The 22,910-nt window shown below is 43.6% G+C and overlaps 1 protein-coding gene across 4 annotated transcripts in view; it reads right to left on the minus strand.

Moving 5' to 3' along the window:
• Positions 1–22,910, minus strand: part of LOC105472931 (DS cell adhesion molecule) — an 818,273-nt gene that overhangs the window by 50,151 nt on the left and 745,212 nt on the right. For all 4 annotated transcript variants that reach the window (XM_071095740.1, XM_071095738.1, XM_071095737.1 and 1 more), the window contains exons 21-27: positions 19,884–20,037; positions 12,867–12,984; positions 11,291–11,454; positions 9,592–9,690; positions 5,873–6,061; positions 4,399–4,689; positions 529–705 (exon numbers count right to left, since the gene is read on the minus strand). In XM_071095740.1, the coding sequence (XP_070951841.1) occupies positions 529–705; positions 4,399–4,689; positions 5,873–6,061; positions 9,592–9,690; positions 11,291–11,454; positions 12,867–12,984; positions 19,884–20,037 (1,192 nt within the window). The remainder of the gene's footprint in view (positions 1–528; positions 706–4,398; positions 4,690–5,872; positions 6,062–9,591; positions 9,691–11,290; positions 11,455–12,866; positions 12,985–19,883; positions 20,038–22,910) is intronic.

Here is a 22,910-nt window from a genome sequence, read left to right on the forward strand (position 1 = left end):
TGGCTTCTCCAGCCTTCATTATTTTTTTGCTTCATTAGAGTGAAACTCTTACACCAGGCTTCAGATCCCATTTCTAATTTGGGATGGCATGTGTCGTCTGCTTCACAATGCTTCACCAGTACCCTAAGCCCTCAATTTCTACTTCCAGTCAGTCAAATAATTCTCATTCCTGGAGCAAATCTGATAGATCTTTTCATAGAAAGCCATAATTGGTGGCTTTGCTGGACTCACTGAAAATTAAAGAGACTAGAGTTAAAAAATTAATTTTCCTTGCCGACCAACAGCTAGGATTTAGGGGACGGGCTGGTTTTCGCCTGATTTCTGACTGAGCTAGGAACATTCTTATTGTTCTTCCCTGAGGCTCTGCAGTGTCGCTGAAGGAACATCAGAGAACCAGGCAGTGGGGGGACCTGGGTCAGAGAAGGAAGAGTCACTCCCTTTTGAGGTTTGTTCTCCAGCTGGCATCTCTCCCGGTGGCTGCAGAGCAGCAGGGGACATGCGGAGGTGGACAGCAGGGTCTAGACCTACCTCGCAGCCTCTTTAGCCTCTGCTCCCGCCTCCTCCTCCGCACAACCAGCAGGAGCACGAACAGCAGCAAGACCCCCACCAGGATACAGGAGATGGTCACCAGCATCTTGAGCCCCTCGTTGGTCGTCAGCCCTTCTTCGCTTTGGACAACTGATTTAATGAGTGGAGGAATTGTACCTGAAAGCAGGGCCACGGTGTTAGATGGCTATTAATGAAGACGGCATGGTGGAGCTTTTAGGGATGATAGGTTATAAAAATCGTGGTGTGATCCTAGGGTGTCGGAGGTGATGAAAAATGAAAAGAACTCTTTTTCTAGGCCCTGGCTCACTTATTTTCGTATTTATTTCCCTCCCTCTGCCTGAATTTCCAACTTATTCTATAGCGCACATTTGAAAAGGACTTCCTTTTGCGACACACTACTGAGCGCAGGCACTTGAAAGCATGAGGCCCAGGCTCGGTGCTGACAAAAGCCACATGCATCTACCCAGAATTAAGTGTTCCCTTGACTGTCACCCACACTACAACTGATAGAGACTACTTGAAAAAACTGCACATCAAAGAATGAACAAAAGGTTGGGCAAATGGACAGAAGCACATGTGCAGGGAGAGGGTCCTAGATACACTCGCATAAAGCTCAAATCCCTTGTGATTAGGTTATTTGTGGGCTTTTGTCACAGGTGTAAGACCAAATCTACTTCAACAGCTGCCATCTAAGAGTACGAGAGCTACAGACAACTTTTCAAAGGGGACCCATCCAGGTTTCTAAAGGAGCCTACTTTTGATCCGGCATTATTAAATAGTGCTACAAAATCCAGATTATTTCGAGTTACAAGGAAACACTGAAGGAAAATGAACTCTGAGCTATCTTAAGCTGCCTTCTATCTAGATGCTCAGTACAATGGATGCAGAGATCTAAACACAGGCATCCACCTTTTATGGGGTATGTATTTTGCTACCCTCCATTATGTAAGATGCTCCACCCCACTGCACTTTCCATATACAGCAAGGGCCAGAAAGTCAGCACTTCAGGAAAAGAGAATGCAAAAATAATATAATTTCTCTCCCAGCAAAATGGTCTTTATCCCGCATTTAGTGAGCAGAGCAGGGATAATGGAATCCTCGTTCCTCTGAGATCTCCGCTAAAGCCAAGAAGACTGTTTTTCCAACTTCAAAGTGTTTTTGTGAAAACCCAAGTCTCCAAATGCTTAGAAATTCAGGGAAGAGGCACTTACAGGATGCCCATAAGGATGGGTCTGCAAAACCAAGACAACACAAGGACAAGCAGAAACATTTGGCTAAGGAAATGGCAGAAGAAAGAGTGAGATCAATAAATGGAGGACTCTGAAACCTGAGTGATATGAATGTAGGCTGTCCATCTTGGTTTTCTCAAGATAAAAAAGTTCTTCAGGCAGATGTGACAATAGAGATATTAAAGCTATCTATTCATAAGTTTGGTCCAAAGAAATCTGTAATCTCTTTCAAGGAAAATATAAATATGCAGTCTTATTTCTTACTGTCATAAAGTCATTTCATATTTCCAAAATGTAAAGGTAGCTTGCAGGATTTTTCAAAATTTGGGATCTTAAAGTGAGAAAATGATATGTTTTCTTAGAAGACAAACATTTAAAATCCGCAGAGCACTTTGTGAATTAGAATCACAGTTTCAAATTCTACATGAGTAGTTTTCTAATTAAATCATGAGCTGTGAGCATATCATCAGTGTGCACATTTAAGCTGGGTGCCCAGGCATCTGCACATATTATAGAGAATCTGGGGACCAGAAAGTGAATATTGTAAGACAATGATCTAAAGCAAAAAAGATACTTACTACTCAAATGTGTGCTGGTTAACAGAGGATTTTGATGAACCGTTAAATGCTAAGTAAAGTGTCTGGTAAGTGTCAAAGTTCTTTACTTTGTAAGATCAAATAATTCAGCCACATTATGGGGAGAGGCCAGCATGGAAGTTCTCCTCTCTCTGTGGGTGATGCTTTGTGATGGGGCCACCTTTGAATGAAGTCACTCGAGTGAGGGCTATGAAATTAGAGAGAGGCAGCCCATGAAAAGCATCAGCCCCTGAAGAGAAAAGTTGTTGTCTGGGAGGGCATAGGCTATTCTGGGGCCATAGGACAGAGCCGCTGCAGAGGCTAGGGACCCCGGCTGGTGTAACCAACACTAGAAGAGCTTTCTACAAGCTCAAGGTCTTCCTACAGCCCTGAGACCCAGGCCAGAAGTGCCAGAAAGACCCTGGGTTCTGGCGGAGGAGGGTGTTGTGGAAAAATGACCTTGGACAGGAGATTTGGGGTAGGTCTGCTCTGTGTGCGAAGCAGGAAGAGCCAGTTCTGCGCCATCCGGACATTATAGGAGAAATTGATCAGATGAAAATCCCAGGCAACTTCACCTCATTAGCTCCTTGTGGTCATTTCTGTGGGTCCTTAGTTTCACAGACACTCTTCTTAGGATGGCATAAACTGTGCTCCAAGGAGCTACTTGCTGGAGCTTTAATAAAGCGGCCTCCCGAATGCACGAAGTAGAGGAAGAATCACTCTTCCAGAGGGCAACCTTTCTCTTCAAGGGCTGATGCTTTTCATGGGTTGCCTCTGTCTAATTTCACAGCCCTTAGTTTTGAGTGACTTCATTGAAAGATGTCTCCTCACAAAGCATCACCCACAGGTAGAGGAGTACTTCCAACTTGGTCTTGGTTTGGCTAACTGTCAATAAAGGGTTTCGGTGTTTCTTGGTTAAGTCGTTCAACACTGTGGTCTAGCCTCACCAACAGAAGATGAACAGAAGGCTCTGAGGAGAGTTGCGCTGGAGTTCCAATTCATCCTGATGCATTGCTGCCATTTTTACCTTGCAATTAGAGCACCTAACTCAATCCTTGCTGTTCCCCTAGTGAGAAATCAGCATCAACGCGCTGCTACCGGGACCTTCTAAAGTTCTCCTACCAAGTTACAGTCAAGGACACACTCCCTTTCAGCTTCGCTGGGCTTAGCATTTGTTCAGTTAGCAATAAATGGCCCTTGATACCAGAAAAAATGAGTGAGATTTTCGACCATTTATTTTTGGTTAACTAATGTCAAGAGACACCTCACCTAGTTTTTGGAAAGTAAATGCAAGTGGCAAGTGTGTGTGAGTTTGTGTGTGTGCACGTGTTCACGGATTTCTATTATCCTATTTCCATCGGTGACCCTGCTCCTGCCCAGAGACTAACATAAGCTCCTTTACCATGGAAAATTGTTTTCGCACATGCAGTTTAAGGGCATAATGAGTGCAAAAAAGAAAGTTGTTATGTGGATTGGGATGAGGTGGGGAAAGGGGTGGGAGACAACAAAAGCAATGTTAGCTCACAAACATCAACACAAGCACAGAACCACATGGTCAAGAGTCCTTCAGCCCTGAGAGAAATCACTCCTGCCCCATGACTCCCCACTGAGACTCCATCAGTGTCCATCAGTGTGGGCACACAGCTTACGACACTTCCTGATGATGGCAACGGCTTTGGCGACTGCTGTGTTTCAGGAATGCTGGGTTATCTTTGTCTTGGAAACTCTCCCTCACTAAAACTGGCTTCTCCCCGAGGACCCTGTGCTCTGACACCCTTCTTGTTCTATCTCTCCTATGCTCTCACACTTGCAGAATCCAAGCCTCATTTCATTTGAGTCTCTTATTTCTGGACACACAGTGATGGTCATCTGGATATAATGAACTAGGGAGCCCCAGACAGAGTTCACTGAATCCCCAAAGCCTAATGGGCTCCATGGGCACTGGTCACACTATGGCAAAGATGATGTTCGATGGGAAAGGGGCAGGGCCCACGTGCACATTCCCCAAGACACAAACAGGAGGGCCACGAAGCCAGCCAGCTTACTGCCATCGTAGTTCAGCGTGGCGAAGTTGGCCTGCTTCTCCGCGCAGCCAGCGCTGTTGCACACCCGCATCTGCAGCTCATACCAGGTGGCTTCCTGCAGGTCATACAGGATGTAGGACTTGGAGAGAGAGGTCCTCTGAGCTGTGGTCCAAACCGTGGTCCCAAAGGGCCTGTACTCCAGTGTGAAGGAGGTGATGGGGCAGCCGCCGTCATTCCAGCCAATGAGGTTCAGCCTCACGCGCGTGGTGTTGATGCTGGCAAACAGCTCCTGCTCCTTTGAGAACTGGGGCTCTGAGGGAGAAGGCACATGGAGGTCAGCTCACAGGACACATGGGGAGGCCATCAGCGTCTTCATGCACTTCCCTGAGACTGCTTCCTCCAGCAAGGCCAGGAGCTCAGTTCAAGTCTGGCTCACAGGCACTGGCAACTTGTCCCATTAATAGAGACTTTATGGACCAACAGGCTTTCTCCAACTGTAATGACCTGGGTGTGTGAGGGAAAATTGCACGGGCGGAGGTTATTTTGGGGTATCTTAGAGTTCCCTAAAGAACAATGCGACATTCACGTATGGGTTTCCTTCTGTGGTTTGCACTGCAGTGGGCTGGGCTGACCTTTTTCCATCCTCATGTGATGAACCTGACTCAAGAGAAGACAGAGTTGGATTTGGGAAGCACCAACAGATTTTCCTCCACAGCTAAACACTTGCTCTTGGAGCCCAGGGACCTAATGGATATATTTCTGCATAAATCAATCCCAGATCATTTGACCTCTTACCACTTGTTACTCAAAACTGTGGCACCAGGCACAAATAATACCCTTGCCATCTCATTACTCGCTCTTCTGCCATCTGACCCCACCCCACCTGACAGGACTCCCGGGAGGGAAGCCTGCAGAGACATCTCCTCACCTTCTCCCTTTGCTCACACAGAGCTGCATCACCCCTCCTTCCTTCTGGAGTTCCTGGGACAAAACCTTTCTCTGAATATCATTTCTTTGGGGTTCATCTCCTTGAAAGTCCACATTTTAGATTAAAAAAAAAATGCAACTCATTTTGAAACGTTAACAATTTACCCATCATTTTCCCTCTGAAAAGCAGGGGCTATGTGGCAATGCGGAAATGATAGGAAGGTGGGGATATGGGCTGGCTAAGGGAGAATGGGGCCTCAAAACGGCTGACAGGGCAAGTGTCACGCTTCATGGCTGTACAGCCTTGGCACCTCACGTTCACCACGCTCTTGATTTTCAAACGACATTCTTCTCTTTAACTGCAAATGAAACAATAAAAGAGAGGACCAGAACACTCTGGAAGGTCCAGCTGTCCCTCTCATTATGCTGTGGCACTGCTGAAGCCATCTGAGGAATGACAAAGTTCAAACACATAAACATAAAACATGATGGATCTTTTATGACTCCAATCTCCCCTTCTGGCTGGGAAAACGGAGGATATTTAGAAGCGACGAGAAGGCACACCTACCTTTTCCTAAGGTCTTTGCTTCTATGATTTCACTTATACGCCCTGGGCCCACTCCGTTTTGGGCTGTCAGTGTGAACTTATACCAAGTCCCACATTTGAGATTTTCCAAGCGGTAGGAACGTTCGCTGGGGCTGATTGGAAAACTCCCCCACTGCTCACTGTTGTCCTCAGAGTACTGCAGTATGTATCCTGCAGAGAATGAGAAAGATTCACATAGCACTGTTTGCTTTCTACGGGAAGTGGGTTGACGTTTGCATTTTGTGTGTGTAATAGAATGAACGTTCTCAGAACTGAAGAATCTTCAGAAGGAACATTTTCACTCTTTCTGACTCCAGGAAATTTAACCCAGCCTGGGAGAAGCGCCATGATGTATTGATTAGTGAGTCATTTGGGCCACACCAGACATTATCACTGCAAAGTATTGCTGGATAGTGTGGTCAAAATTAAACCACTTTTCTGCTCATTCTTTTCTAAAAGCCATATTGGGCAGCAGGGAATACTAAGTTGCTCAGTATCTGCCCCTCAGATCTTATGTGCCTGAATCCTTGAGTGCAGACGTAGGCTGAAGCTGAGTTATTTTTGCAAGACCTGAATCTCTGGGAAACACGTTATCAATGGGAGTAGAGATTTCCTCAACTGCCTCACTTCTCATGCACTCCTGGTCTCACAATCCATAGACACTAGGAGAAACAACTCCAAGTCTTACAGCCATCCCAATATTCTGACAGTAACCTGGCTTCTCTTTAGTTTGAAAAATTCCTCCAACAATTCATTCCTCCACAGGACCACTGCCTCTACTTTTACAACTACTAACGATGACTGTCCACTCTTGAGCACTCACTCCATGCCAAGCCCTGTCCTAAGCCCTTTGCTTACAGGATTTCTGCAAGTCTATGGAACAGTGATGACTCTCCCACACTGAGATCCAGAGCAGCTAAGTGGTGAGTCCCACGTGCAGAAAGGAGGACACAGACCCTTCAGTCAGCCTGAAGCCCATGCTCTTCACCCCCGTGAATGCTGAAATATTCTTCCTGTTAGCTCCTTCATCCCTGTTATCTACAGCCGTGTTCCTTCTCCACCCTGGCTAGCTGGCCTGGAATATGGCGTCTTTGCAACAACGGGTTGGTACCTTCTATTCCTGTCCTGTGGAGCTCCATTTTAATTTAAAAAAAACCATTTTTTTCCCTGCACACTACAGTGTCTCCTAAACCCAAATGGGCAGGTTTGCTGATTTCCACACTCATCTCTGATGCCTCCTTCCGAGGTCACGGTCAGTGTCTTCCCTACTCCTTTCAGCCTTCCCTCCCCACTGGACTTCTGTAGCTGTAGGGTCCCTGCTCCTTCCTGAGCCTTTGTGTTCCTCATCTGACCTCCGCAAAGCTCCTTCAGTACCTGACAGGTGATATCTGTGCACCTGCTCCCAGCCACATCCCAGCCTGTATTCCAGCTGCCCTACACATTATAGGGATTCCGCTTTCCTCCCACTTTCCACCCTTGAAGTCACCTCAAAAAACTCCCCTAATCCTTGGTGATAGGCCTGTATAGTTCCCTGTCCCCTGCTATCATCCTCAGTGCCATCAGTGTCCATCAGTGTGGGCACACAACTTACGACACCTCCTGATGATGGCAACGGCTTTGGCCACTATGGTGTTTCAGGAATGTTGGGTTATCTTTGTCTTGGAAACTCTCCCTCACTAAAACTGGCTTCATCCCGAGGACCCTGTGCTCTGACACCCCTCTTATTCTACCTCTCCCATGCTCTCACACTTGCAGAATCCAAGCCTCATTTCATTTGAGCCCATCCCCAGATGCCCCCCGTTTTTTTCCTATAAGAAGGTTCTCTAGTCAGCCTGGAACCTTTGGTAGGCCGTTTCAACAAGGAGCCTCGTTTCTCCCACTCTTTAGACTTCTGGTCATGCTTATGTTACTGGTAATCTGTGATCCACTTTTCTTCCCAGCTGTCCAGAATCATTTAAGAAAGTCATTAGGCCAAGTGTGGTGGCTCAGGACTGTAATCCCGGCACTCTGGGAGGCCAAGGTACGTGAATCACGAAGTCAGGAGATTGAGACCATCCTGGCTAACATGGTGAAACCCCGTCTCTACTAAAAATAAGAAAAATCAGCTGGATGTGGTGACGCATGCCTGTAGTCCCAGCTACGTGGGAGGCTGAGGCAGGAGAATCACTTGAACCCAGGAGACAGAGGTTGCAGTGAGCCTAGATCACACCGCTGCACTCCAGCCTGGGCGACAGAGTGAGACTCCATCTCAAACAAAACAAAACAAAACAAAACAGAAGAGAAAGTCATTAAACTGTGATAATTGTGACTCCTACAATTTGTGCTGTGCATCTGCAGCTGGGTCCTTGTAGCTTCTTGGCAATGACTTTTTTCATCTATTAATGACTCCCTGTGCATTCCACAAGGCAGCTGTTACAAACCTATCCCATGATCCTCAAATCCACAGACACATCCTCACCACTATTTAAAAAAAAAATCACCTCACTTTTTCTTTCCTGAAAAAAAAAATGAAAAGAAAGAAAGATCCTCCCTTCACCCATTGGAATGCTGATAAAAGTCTAACAACTGGTCTTGGAGAGGAGAAAAAAGGCTCTTATGTGTAGCATTTCTGATTTCCATGGCGAGGGAATGTTCTTAGGATGGCTGTGGCTACTGAGTGCAAAGCTGGGAAGGTATAGGGCACTTCACTCTTGGAGCTGGAAGGAGCTGATCCAGCACACCACTGAAGTCACTCTGAATTGCTCCTGACTTCTGGTTTACTTCCCAGCCTTCCTTCTCTCTCAGAAGAAAGGGTGTTCTCTGCCTTAGGAAGTCTAAGCCCCTATTCTCTCTCCCCAGCCCTGGGACCTCTTTTATGGCTCAGGCCCTCTTTCCTGTGTATCTTCTGTCTCTAGCTTAACTCCACCTACACTAGAACGATCATGCTCACTCCTTCCATATAAACCTCATTTAGGCCGCGTGTGGCGGCTCATGCCTGTAAGCCCAGTACTTTGGGAGGCCGAGGTGGGCAGATCACCTGAGGTCAGGAGTTCGAGACCAGCCTGGCCAACGTGGCAAAACCCCATCTCTAGTAAAAATACAAAAAACTAGCTGGGCGCAGTGGTGCGTGTCTGTAATCCCAGCTACTTGGGAGGTTGAGGCAGAAGAATCCCTTGAACCGGAGAAGTGGAGGTTGCAGTGAGCCAAGATAGTGCCATTGCACTCCAGCCTGGGTGACAGAGTGAGACTCCATCTCAAAAAAACAAAACCTTGTTTATATACCTCAACTGTGAACTAATTGCAAAGGCTTTGTGCAAATAGATTGTTTTACATGTACACTTTAGGTCTTCTGTCTTTTATTACTTTCTAAGTCAGGACAGTACGTATGGTTACATAAATGAATGACATTGTGTTGACAAAATAAAAAAGAAACAGTATTTAGAATCTCAAAAAAGAGATGTCTAAATTTCTTTTTTCTTTCTTTCTTGCAACTGTTGATATTTCACTCTGTGAATAAGCATCCTTGGATGAATGATTTGAGTTTCAACAAATGTCCTAAAAATAGATGTATGGTTTCTGTCGTAGGTTATGGAGGGACTGTTTATAGTATTTTTTGGGGAGAATAAACTAACATATACCAGTCATTTGCTGAAGATGTGTCACTTATTGGCATGTGGATCACACAACTAATCAACTCTTGTGTACAATCTCTATCTTATTACCTCTGATGGAGCTGCCCCCGTTGTCTCCAGGGAGCCAAGAAAGGGTGATGGAGGAAGACGTGGTCTTGGAGACTGTAAGCCGAGGCTGATCTGGTGGAACTAGAGAGGAAACAGTTTTTAGAAAACAAGAATTAGTTTTTTTCACATCTTTAATTTTCCTGAACAGTCATTTACCAACTCATTTTTAACAGCCACTTATTAAATAAGTGTTTTAGATTGCCAAAATAAGCAATTCACTTCTGTCAAAATGTCTATTTAGTTGATATCCTGGGCTAAAGAGATAGAACAGAGTGAATCTATTATTTTTTAAAAAAATCAGCCACATTTCTTCTTGGATTCATATCTAACGCATTTCCTCACTAGTTCCTTGACTGTCTGAGTTATTCATCACTAATTGAAATCTTTAAACTTACTAAGTATACATGCCTCATTTTACTATGAATTTCTGCCATGAAATTTAAATGGAAAAGATAAATGGCATTCACTTAGCAGTTCTGTTCTTCTCAGGATGGGAAAGGGGAAGGAGGAAAAGTAGCTAGTGGGAAAAAGAACTGGAAAAATCTTCACTTTCTAAGCTATTCCTCCAAGATGCAACACACACACACACACACACACACACACACATGCACACACACACACACACACACACCCCTCTGAAAATCAAAAGCAGGCCTTTGAACTGCAGAACATGAACTGGTCTCTCTTACAAGGCTTGTAGAATACATACTGGTAAATAAGTCTGGATCGGTTCTGAGGACAGAAACACTAAATTCAGAATCAGGTTATCCAAATCATATAGAAAGCCTCATATAAAGCTTCATATAAAATTCCCTTCTCTTTTCCTCCGAGAGAAGCCTGATATATTGGCCTATCTCTTTAGAGTCATAATATAGTGCCTGTCTTCCAAAATGCCCTCGAATTATCCTGACTTCAATTAACTTGAAATTCAGGATCAATTTTGCAATATTTTTAGAAATATAGTCCTTTTCCTTTCCTTCCATCCCACTGAGAACAGTATTGATTTTACTTTTACTTGCTGTAATCTATTAATGTGACAACACCTAAATCCAAAGAGGCACACACTTTGATTTTTCTACTAATAAAATATTGCTGTGCATACAAATCTGAACTCAATCAGTTATTGATCGGGATTTACACAAAATTTTAATATGATAATCTTTTGAAGTTGTGCACATTTTGTGTATGATATCAAGAAAAATACTTAGTATTAAATACATAGCTAAATATTATAGAAATCTAGTTAGAGGTCCAGTCACTGTCATTTTATAAAATACACTGCATATAAAAATTGAGCTAATTAGCATAGGAAAAAGACCACAATTCAGACTTGTTTTTTGTTTGTGTTTTCTGGGGATACACTTACACATATGTAAACAGTGTAATTAATGGAAATTAAGAAGGACTTTTTTAGACATGCACGCATAAAGAAAAAAGAGACTAGGCATTCTGTATGCAAAGATGTTTTGTATCTTGGTATTTCTGAGGCTGTGAATGCTTTTTATTTTCTTTGATTTGTTTAATTATATTTTGCAAAATGAACATGTGGTTGTTTTCTGTAATATGAAAACAGAGATTAGCTCTTTATAAGGGCTGATTTTAAAATGTGTTCAATGTTACCCTTTGCATACAAAGTGTACATGTAAAAGATATCATTAAAAAGAGTCCTCAGATGTTGTACCTTGTACTTGTAGGTTTAAAATAATTTCATCAGATCCCCAGTTGTTATTGGCAATGCAGCTGTAATAGCCAGAGTCTTCTGCTTTCACCGTGCGAATAATGAAGCTTCCGTTGCTAAAGATGCTCCTCCGCCCATCAATCGTTACTAGACTGGGTGTCCCGTTACTGCCTCACAGGAAGAAAAATGCACAGATTAAAGAAATTACAATCCAAATTAGCTGAGGTTGGGGAAAAGCATAAAGACTCTCTGTGAAGCAAACAACACGTTTGAAAGCTTCATATTTCTTGCATTATGAAAGAACTAAATATGATTACATAATGAAAACAATCAATAGCTGTGTAGCTGAAGGTTTCCTTTGTAAAAAATGTTATGTTGAAGACGAGATCTGCATCAAGGGCCCAGATTCTGGCTCAAGTCAATGGGCTCCTCATCCATGCCAGAGACTGATGGGTCCTTCTTTACTCCATTCTGTGGGCACTGGAGATCTCCTCATTTTGGCAATTCTGGGAATTTCTTCTGTAGGCAGAAGCGCCAGTTTGAACAAATCATATAGGTGAAACTAAACCTTGGGATCATTTTTAGATTCACTGCAAGTCACAATTATTCATGATTTTGGCATGAAAAATGACATGTGATATCTCAAGAGGGTGATGAGTTTACCCCAGTATAAAAAGAACTGCGTGGCCATCATAACCACTGCTCCGGTGGCAGATTGTCCAGTCCTCTGGGGTCATTCGCACAATAGGCAGAATGCCAGCTTGACCTTGGGAGCTACATATTTCATTTGGATGAACCAACTTTAAATGCATGAGAAAAGTGGTCACTAAACCAAGCCATTATTATTTCTACAGTTTGGTCACTACACCAAGCCATTATTTCTATAGTTTATGCCTTCTAAGTGCTTTTGCTTGAAACTAGGCTTTCTGAGAAGAAAATAGAAATATCACATTTCTATGCTCATAAATGAATTTTCAACCCTTTACTTATATCCTAATTTCTTCTCCTGAATAGAGATAAAGCACTTTAAAAAGTTATATGGACAGACCACATCTCACTCACTCTCTCCCTCTATCTTGGCTCCTATTATTTTAATAATTACTATTGAGTATGGAGAACCAGATTTTAAATGAGCAAAGTCCTAATGTACTCAATTTCTTAAAGTCCTTTCTCAGGGTATTTGAGTTATGGTTAGTTCGCTAACTTTAAAGAAGAAGAGATAGGTGTTAAGTCACACAATAACCTTGGGTACATTCATCTCAGTTACATGGACAATTTATCTGAGAGGGTACAGCAAACGTCCACAATAAGTGAGTTGGTTCGACTATTTTCCTTGCAAGCATTCTTTCATGAATTAAAAGGCTCTGAATTAACAGAGGGTTGATACAATAAATCAGACCCTTTCAGTGCTAAAGCCGAGATTTCTTCCCTGCCCTCATCTCAGAAGAATTGGTAGGTTTCCTTGAGTTTTCACTAATATAAACAAACACAAAATTAGAAGACCACTAGACCCAAGCTAAGTATGTCAGATGTAATCTCTTAGAGTTTCACTGAAGGCATACATTGGGTTACTGGTTACCTGTCTTTCATCCATTTGACCGCAGGAGAAGGGTCCCCAACAGCCTTACAAGGCAAGACAATGTCTTTCATCCATGGAGTAGTCACTGTCCCACTGAAGGTCAGGATTCGCGCAGGAGCTGAGGAATCAAACGAAGTGGATGCCTGATTACTCCACAGACGCGTCTACACAGAGGCCAACGTGACCTACTCAATAAGGGCAATACCCAAAAATGGATGTGAAGCCAAGTCACATTACAACTGTCCATGCTACTCCCTGGTAGCTGGGTTATGAGGAATTGTCATTGTAAGAACACACAACTAGCAGAAAATTCCCATTGTAGCATTTTTTTCTTTTATTGACTAAACATGAGGAGTCCAAATTAAATATTTGGGGCTTCATAGGCCAAGCAGCTCCAAGCTGTGTTTTCTATGAGCCCAATTACTTCTCAAAGCACTTTATGAAGCAATTTATCTCAACACAAAAACTGTTCATTAAAATATACTTTAATATCAGAGGAAGTAGACAATACAAAACACAAAGGCCCCAAAGACAGGAAGGAGTAAAACTGGAACAAGTTCTACTTATCAATTTCCCGACTGTGTTATAGCAACTTGATCTCTAGGACACACATTAAGGAGAATGAACATTTCCAGAGCGGCCTCTCTCGAAGAACAACCGTTTGCTTGGGACAGTGATTCAGATGACTAAACAGGAGCATCTGCCAGGGGCATCTGGTGCTGGCGCGGCCCCAAGGTAGCAGGAAGTCCCAGGAGACAAGGAAAAAAGCTCATGGTGAACTTGCCTTGAAGTCCAGTGTGACCAGCAATGAGAGGTTCTAGTACTACCTCCATCAGTGAGTCACAAAAGCTGACAGGGACGCCACACGCAAGTCTTCTAGAGGAAAACAATCTGCTCAGTCTGTGTCATACATTGGGACATTACTTTCTGGGGCATAAACAGGAGCCAGGGGCTTCTCCTGTCCTTTGTTTTAGCCAGTATGTTTCAGACACTGTCATGGAGCTGGGGACATAGAGGAAACAGGTGCCCCTATGGGAGCTCACCCTCAATAGATGCACAGACCAAAAACCACAGGTGGCAGGCAGCCTTGATCTGATTCAGAGCCCATAAAAATGGGGCCAATGTGAGACCCCTGCACCATTTCTGGGTTGAGGGTTTGCATTGGCAAAGGAAGGTGAGAGGGCTCTCCCAGGGAAGCTCTAGAATCCCAGGAAGGGCAGAGTACCCGGAGCCAAGTCATTATGCAGCCATCCTAGTATAGAATACCCACATTAGCCACTAGGATCTACCAGATCAAATCAGACATTTATGCTTCCGGGCACTGTGGGCAAGAGTAGAGAGAAAAAGGAAATGCCAGAGGGCTTAGAAGCTAGACCTTGTTTTCTGTTGCAGCAAAACCCATGTTTCAAGCAGTTTCCGCAGACTGAGATGAAGTATTCTAAGGCAGGGCTCATTTCATCAGTCACTGACATTGCTGATTTTGCATGATAACAAAATGGTCCTGATTAGGCAGCATCAGATTTCCCGCACTGGTAGCTTTTGGCATTTTCTTTTTCACACTCTTCAGACAGTTCTTTAGAGAGTGGAGAATGTCCTCAACAGTAAAAGGGGGGTGGCTAGAGAAATTCAGCTAGACTTACGGGCTTTCTGGCTTTTTAACAGTCAGCCACTTTAAGAAATATCTTTTACATCAAATTCCAGAAGCTACACAAGCATTGGGATGTTTGTGTGAGTGCAAACAAAGTTGCCTGAATAAAGACTTCACTATATGTGATGCATTATGATGTTTTCTACCCTTTCTTAACCCTAGTTTAGTCTAGACTAGTTGATTTGACTCTGTTCCATTCTATTCCATTGTTGTTCTTTAACATTCTGGGCATAACCCCTCAAATTAACTCCAGGACTTACGAATGCTTTTCCATTAGCAATTTTAAAACTACAAGCTAGAGCTACTTCATCTTCAAGCCCAACAACCTCCAATGCTATAGCCCAATGCCCATTTTAGACAGTTGAAATTTAAAGGGTCTCTAGCCAGAGATGTCATGACTGGGCAACTCAACACACTAGACCTGGGGCAGCCAAGAGAATCCCCTAGAATCTTTGTTTAAAATGCAGGTTCCCACCATGGCCTTGTGGATTCAGCAGCTCTTTCGTGTGCTTGGGACATCTGCCTTTTGACAAGTATCCCAGGTGATTCTGATGAGAAACTGAATCCCTTTGCAACCTGGTGTCCCCTCTGATTCGGGTCCTGTTTGTTCTCAGCCATGGGGCCAGATTCTCTGTGCCTCGTTCGTGTCCTGGACCCTTCCTAGGAGGGGCTTTCCCCAGGACCAGTGCCATGGCCCCATTCTGCCACTCCCTCCATAAAAGCAGTGGTCCTCCTCTTCTTCAATCTATATCTGAATTTTGGACCCTGTTACCTGTCGCTAGACTGCTGCTGGTCTGCCTTGACTTCCAAACAAGTACAGAATAACCTGTCTCAGTCTCCTCTGCTGTGGACATCCCCACCCCTCTAGGATGGGCCTTTCAGCCTTAATGGTTTGCCAGTGTCTGGGCTTCTGGGTGGGGGCTGCCCAATTGATTATCTGCTCCATCCTGGGGCACTCCCTAGCTTATCCCCTTTCCAGAAAACTTACCTACAGGAACCCTAACCCTGAGTCAACCTCCCTTAAGCATGAAAAGTTGAACCTTTCTGGAAAAAATCCATGCAATAGAGTACTTGGAGATTGACCACCATTTAGGATCACCAACCTCAACTGAACTGTCAGTACTTCCTGCCGATCTCACTGTTTCTTTACTAAATGTCCTCCCCGTTCCCTGCAACGATGGCTTCCTACTGTCCCTCCTCTTCTCACACTTCTGGGCTTCCCTCCACCATCCCCAAGTTGCCTAATGTTTCAGGGACACCATCCAGGAATCCTGCATTTCCAGTCACCAAATCTGTGAACCTACTGGCATTTCCTCCTCTAAACCTCAGAGCTGTGGTTATCGGCTCTTTCTTATGTATTGTTGACTTCTCCTTTCTCCCTCTCTACTGGGATCTTCCCATTACCATACAAATATGCTCTCATGGCAGGCCTCATGAAAAAACAATGAACCCAGAGCCTTTCCTCGAATGAGACCCTCCCACACCTCCAAGCTTCTTCTCTTGGTTGTCACTTCTTCTAAGTGATGTGTGTTGAAGGAATGTTCTGCCCAGTCAGCCTGCCCCTCACCTCCTACCCACTTTCTCACCTGACTCAGGCTCATTTCTGCATGCCCCTCCACACTCACTGACACCGCTCACAGAAAGGTCACCACGGTCCTCCACGTGGCCAAACTGAGGGGCATTTTTGCCTGGTTTCACCTGACTTTCCAGCAGCAGCAGCCTCAGCTGACCGCTCCCTCCTTTTGCAAGCATTTGTTTTGAATCTGCAGCCTAACACCCTGCTGTCTCCCCTGCCTCTCTGGCTTTTCCCCTTTTCCTTTAACTGCTCCCACTCCCTTTGAGAGGCCATCCTGTACCTTCATCTCTCTTCCATCTCTCAGCCAATCTCATTCTTATCCCAGGTGTAAGGGATACCCAGATGCTGACCCCCTGAATTTCTGCCTCCTTCCAGATGTCTCTCAAGAGCCAGGACACACCTCAGTGCATAGACGCCTCTGAGTGAATGGCTCTTCGTCATGTTGGAACCCCTCCAAATGCCTGTGCCTCCTCTCACTGGCTTCAAAATCCACTTCTTCCATGGTCTTCTTCATCAATAAATCATGCCTCCACTTATGCTAACCCACATGAGAATTTGGGTTTTCATTCTTGCTATCTCCCTCTCCACCCTCTTCCATTTCTGCCACCGAGTCTCCTCTGCTCTGTGTCCACAACACAGCCCAGGCCCCTCGGCTTCTCCTCTCAATCCTCTTTGCTACTCTGCTACTCCAAGCCTCACTGGGTGACCCCTTGGCCTCCTTGCTGGGCATCTGCTTTTCTCACCCTTCCCCCTCTGCAGTCTATTCAGGACAGAGAGATCAGGGTGGTCTTAAAAAGCACATCCACTATTGACTGGGCGCAGTGGCTCACGTTTGTAATCCCAGTGCTTTGGGAGGCCAAGGCAGGCAGATCACGAGGTCAGGAGATCAGAACCATCCTGGCCAATATGGTGAAACCCCATCTCTACTAAAAAGAAAAAAATGCAACAATTAGCTGGGTGTGATGGTACGTGCCTGTAGTCCCAGTTACTTGGGAGGCTGAGGCAGGAGAATCGCTTGAGCCTGGGAGGCAGAGGTTGCAGTGAGCCGAGATGGCACCACTTCACTCCAGCCTGGTGACAGAGCAAGACTCTGTCTAAAAAAACAAAACAAAACAAAAAAAAGCACACCTGCCATTAACTATACGAAAGGCACCATTTAATTAGGATGTCTATAAAAAGGAAAACTAGGTGTGAGGTAAATGGCAACTCTGTATTCTATCATCACAATTTTTCTGTAAGTCTAAAACTGTTCTAAAAAATAAGGTTTATCACACACACAGAGACAGACAGACACACACACACACACACACACACACAAAGATCATGTGCCTCCTTTGCTTAAAACCCTACACTGTCTTCTTATCTCTCTTATGGGAAAATCTGAAATCCCTAACACAGTGTTGAAAACCTAGCATGATCAGGCCCCTGCCTTCCTTCCCAGCATCTCTGGGACCACTGTTCCTTCCCCGGCCCCAGCAGGGTCCAGTGTCCTGGACTTCCCCCTGCTAAATCTTTCTTTGAAGGAGCTTCTAACTGCTCACTTCTTCCCTCTTCACATAACTGCCTTTGCTTGTCCTCAGGGACCAAGTGTGTCTTCCATCTGACACTACGGGTGAGGTCCTCTCACGCCATTTCTTTATAGCACTGACTGCAGTTTGTCTTTATGCATATACTTTTGTGATGCTTTGTCTACTAACTGTATTAGTCTGTTCTCATGCTGCTAATAAAGGCATGCCTGAGACTGGGTAATTTATAAAGGAAAGAGGTTTAATGGACTCACAGTGCCACATGACTGGGGAGGCCTCACAATTATGGGAGAAGGCAAATGAGGAGCACAGGGCACATCTTAGGTGGCGGCAGGCAAGAGAGCATGTGCGGGGGATCTCCCCTTTACAAAACCATCAGATCTCATGAGACTTACTGTCATGAGAACAGCACAGGAAAGACCCGCTCCCATGACTCAATTACCTCCCATCGGATCCCTCCCATGACACATGGAAATTATGGGAGCTACAATCCAAGATGAGATTTGGGTGGGGACACAGCCAAACCATATCACTGACTGGTTCCCCACCAGACTGTAAGATCAAGGGAGTCAGGGAGTGAACACATCTCTTAGATCATCTTAAGAGACTCCTCTGGGCTCTCCAAACCCTGCTTTCCTTTCCCTAGTGGGTCTATCCCTTTATTCTAGACAATAGGATATGAGTAAAAATAACATATATACTTCCATATCTGGCTCATGAAAACCTCTCATCAAACCCTCCATACTCCCTTCTTCCCCCATCAATGTAGCTTTAAATGAGGAGAAATCCAGGGTTGTAAATCATAAGGTGGAAGAGGCCTGGATCCCTGAAACACCATGTGGAACAGGCCACCCAAGAGAGCCCTGACCAAAAATATCTCTGTTGGACTATGTTATTATGTGAAGCTACTGAGATTTAGGGAACATTTGTTTCAGCAGTCAGCCTCCCTTGACCAAATCCTCTGTGTCCCCAGCACAGACCCTGACATGCAACAGGCACTCAAAATGACTTATTAAATGACTAGAGGACATTGAACTTCCCCAGGCAAGACGTGCTTCTATGGGAATTTTCAACTCTTCCCCCACTGAGTAAGTCATACCCCACTGCACTAGCCAGGCCTTTCTGACTGTGTCGAGAGATAGAACTTTGAAAGCACAAAGGAAAGGAAGAAATATTATTGCTAATTCTATGTGTTTTGTTGTAGTTTTTTTTTTTTTTTTTGGTAAATCACACAGCTCAGTCCTTATGTCCAACATTTTCCTTGGTAATCATCATTTTCTCAATCTCAGGGAGTGGCTGAATATCATGACCAAAGAGGGTAACACAAAAAATAAGTCCCCCCAGTTTATTTCCCTTACCAACTTACTTATTTTCTATCTGTATTTGAGCTCAAAATGTGACACCCCTCTTTTTTCCCCTCACTGTTTTATTCTGCCTATTTCTTAACTATCTCATTGAAAAGCACATTATCAAGAGAATTCTTGGAGGTAAAATTAGAATCTTGGAATGTTTATTGTTCTCTTTCTGGCTCTCAGAGGACATATTAGTGGCAACATATAGTAATAAGTTGCCACTATTCTGTAGCCCCAAATCAGGGGCAACTCCTGCTGGCCTGGAATTGTGTTGTAAGGAAACTGACTTATCGTGAGTGCTAATTTAGGGGGTTCCTGGAAACACTGGATGGTAGTGACTACCAGAAGAGCAAGAATGCCCTGTGCCTGCACGTGCATTTTAAGGACCAGTCTAACAGAAAAATGTGAAGATATTATATTCACTTTCAGGAACTTTTTGTTCTTTGGTGACTCCTACTTCCTGCTGTTACTTCAAGTCTTTGCTTATAGCATTCTATCAACAGATAGTGAACGATTTTCAAATATTTTTTAGCTTGCAAATTCCACAGACTTTAAAATAGACATTTCTCATTAAGAAGTGTGATACCTGATTTTGGTGAAAGTAGAACATCCCTGGGAAAATGCCATGTAATGATTTTCAGCTACTCCAAGGGGTGAATGGGGTCTCCTTTCCTGATTTTCAGATACTTCCATCGTAAGGCCACTCATTCTTAGCTCTGTGTTTACCCCCATGGAATTCCTTTCCCACGGGACAGAAGCTCAGAGCTTGCTAGCCACAACCCTGTTTCTTGAGCTAAAATGTGATATTCTGGTTTATTTAATTTTAGGGACGTGTAAGTTTTATTTCAGGTAAAATAGAGACTTAAAAACAGTCAAGTTACAACAGGAAATGAGGTCCTTACTGCCACTGCCTACCTTTCGCTAATGGCTCGACTGTGATGATTTCGCTGCTGTTGCCTCTTCCAGCTGAAGTCACAGCCACCACCCAGACGCTGTACTGACGATTCCTACTCAGGTTGGGAATTCTGTAGGAAAACGAGTCGGGAGAGGCCTCAAACTCGCTGATCACCTGTGAAAGGAGACATAAGTGTTCCCACATTCAAAGAAGCATGTGGCAAAAATGGATTTCCCGAGGGAATGGTCATGAACATATTAAGTATCATAACAAACAAAACTCACAACTCACTCCCCTCTAAAAGGCTGGCTTTGCAATATAAAATATAACTGGTGAGTTTAACTGAGCCACCATCTACATTTTTCTCTGTAGCAGCTTTGATGGCCACCAATAAATAATTTATCCCTTTACATTACAGGCCACAGCACTTCTATATTTGGCTGAGATGGAGTAAGAAGAACCAGATTTACCCTCCTACCTGAGACAACTGAGGAACACACACCACATATAAAACAATGGTTCTAAAGGCATTGCACATCAGGTAATAAATGACAGTGATCGCTGAACAATGGGAAACAAATGAAGAAAACCCCACAATCGCAGAGTTTTTGCATTTTTTAGGGCAATGTGAATTTTATTTCTGATAAAATAGAGAGTTCTGCCTCCTCAACTCAGGAGCCTGGCAGCCTTTCCAAGCTGAGGAGGCAGAGCTGAGAGCCTGAAGGAAGCTAGAGTTCACAAGGAAGAGCACTGGAAAGAGAGCTACACACAAATGACAAGCTCTGGAGATTGAAGAGGGTCTGACTTGGGTATTCAGCTGAGCAGATCCATGGATATGTGTGAGGAAACTACCTGAGGCCAGGGAAAGAACCACCTGAAAGAACTGGAGGTCACGGTGCCTGACACTCACACAGGGCTGGGAGTAGTGGCTGTTCCCACCAGTTGGGTTGGAAAACATCAAGATTCATCATGCTTTGGGTATAGTGCATAAGGGTCTTACCACAAAGGGGAAATAATTAGCCCCAGACTGAATACCACTCTAGTCTTTCCTAATTATTCTTAAAAGCAAGACTTAGAGAGAGCAAATTATTCCCAAGTAACTTAACTACACCCAAGAATAAAGGTCAAGAATATTTATAGAATTTATAGAAATTGAAACATCCAGTCCTCCAAAAGGTAAAGTTCACAAAGTTTAACACCTAATAAAATATTTTCACATACAAATAGCCCAAATATCTGTCAACTGATGACTGGATAAACAGAATATGTCATAGTGATACCATGGAGTCTATACTAGTCTGTTTTCACACTGCTGATAAAGACATACCCGAGACTAGTTGATTTATAAAGAAAAAGAGGTTTAATGGACTCACAGTTCCAACGTGGCTGGGGAGGCCTCACAATAACAGCAGAAGGTGAAAGGCATGTCTTACATGGCGACAGGCAAGAAAGAATAAGGCCAAGCAAAAGGGGTTCCCCCTTGTAAAACCATTGTATCTCCTGAGACTTATTCACTACCACGAGAATGGTATAGAGGAAACTGCCCTCATGATTCAGTTATCTCCCACTGGGTCTCTCCCACAACACATGGGAATTATGGGAGCTATAATTAAAGATGAGATTTGGGTAGGGACATGGAGCCAAGCCATATCAGAGTGTTATGAGATAATAGAAAAGAATGAAGTACTGATAAATGCTATAACTTGGATAAATCTTGAAAACATTACGCTAAGTGAAAGGAGCCAATTATAAGAAACCACACATTTATGATTCCCTTTATTTAAAATGTTCAGAATAGGCAGATTGATGGCAACATAAATTAGATTACTGGTTGTCAGGCGCAGGGTAGGGGAAGGGGAAAATTGGGAATGACTGCTAATGGGTGTGGATTTTCTTTTCAGGGTGATGAAAATGTTCTAAAATTAGATAGTGGTAAGGGTTGCATAACTCTGTGAATATACGAAGAGCCATTGAATTGTTGAATTTAAAAGTGATTGACATCTCAATAAAGCTGTCATAAAAATTTCCAGGAAAACATAATTCATAAAGAAGAAATCAATCAATCAATCAAAATTCACCATAATTGGCACAGACATTAGATTTATGCAAACAAGGGCAATAAAGTAGTTATAATTGTATTATAGCTGTATTATAACTGCATATGTTCAAAAATTTAAGTAGATATGATACAAAAAGACCTAAGTTAAATTTGAAATGAAACACAATGCATGAGACAAAAAATACATTGAACTTGATTAGCAGCAGAGTAGATATTGCAGAAAAAATGATTAGGGAACTTAAAGATGTGAAAGGAAAATAAATCTTGGGGCCCCCAAATCACTAAGCTAAAGGGAAAAGTCAAGCTGGGAACTGCTTAGGGCCAACTTGCCTCCCATTCTATTCAGTCATCCCTCTGCTCACTGAGATAAATGCATATCTGATTGCCTCCTTTGGAAGGCTAATCAGAAACTCAAAAGAATGTAAGCATTTGTCTCTCATCTACCTAGGACCTAGAAGCCCCCTCCCCACTTTAAGTTGTCCTGCCTTTGCTTCAAGTTGTCCTGCCTTTTCCAATGGAACCAATGTTAAAAAATTGATTGATGTCTCATGTCTTGCTAAAATGTGTAAAACCAAGCTGTGCCCGGACCACTTTGGGCACATATTGTCAGGACCTCCTAAGGCTGTGTGTCATGGGCACGCATCCTTACTTTGGCAAAATAGACTTCCTAAATTGACTGAGACCTGTCTCAGATACTTGAGGTTCACAAAGACATATTAATAAATGACACATAGAAAACAGAATAAAAAAGTTAACAGGGCATTAGTGAGCTATGGAAAAATATCAGGATGCTTAACATACATGCAGTGAAGTCACTAAACGAAGTGAGAGAGACGGGACCAAAAAAAGGTTGTAAAAAATTGTGGTTGAAAAATTTCCAAATTTGATGAAAACTGTAGCCCATAGAGCCAAGATACTCAGTGAATTCTAGCCACAAGAATATTAAAAAAAAAACAAAAAACAAAAACTATACCCAGGAGCATCATAA

Source organism: Macaca nemestrina, chromosome 4, assembly GCF_043159975.1.
Source record: "Macaca nemestrina isolate mMacNem1 chromosome 4, mMacNem.hap1, whole genome shotgun sequence".
Taxonomy (NCBI): Eukaryota; Metazoa; Chordata; class Mammalia; order Primates; family Cercopithecidae; genus Macaca; species Macaca nemestrina.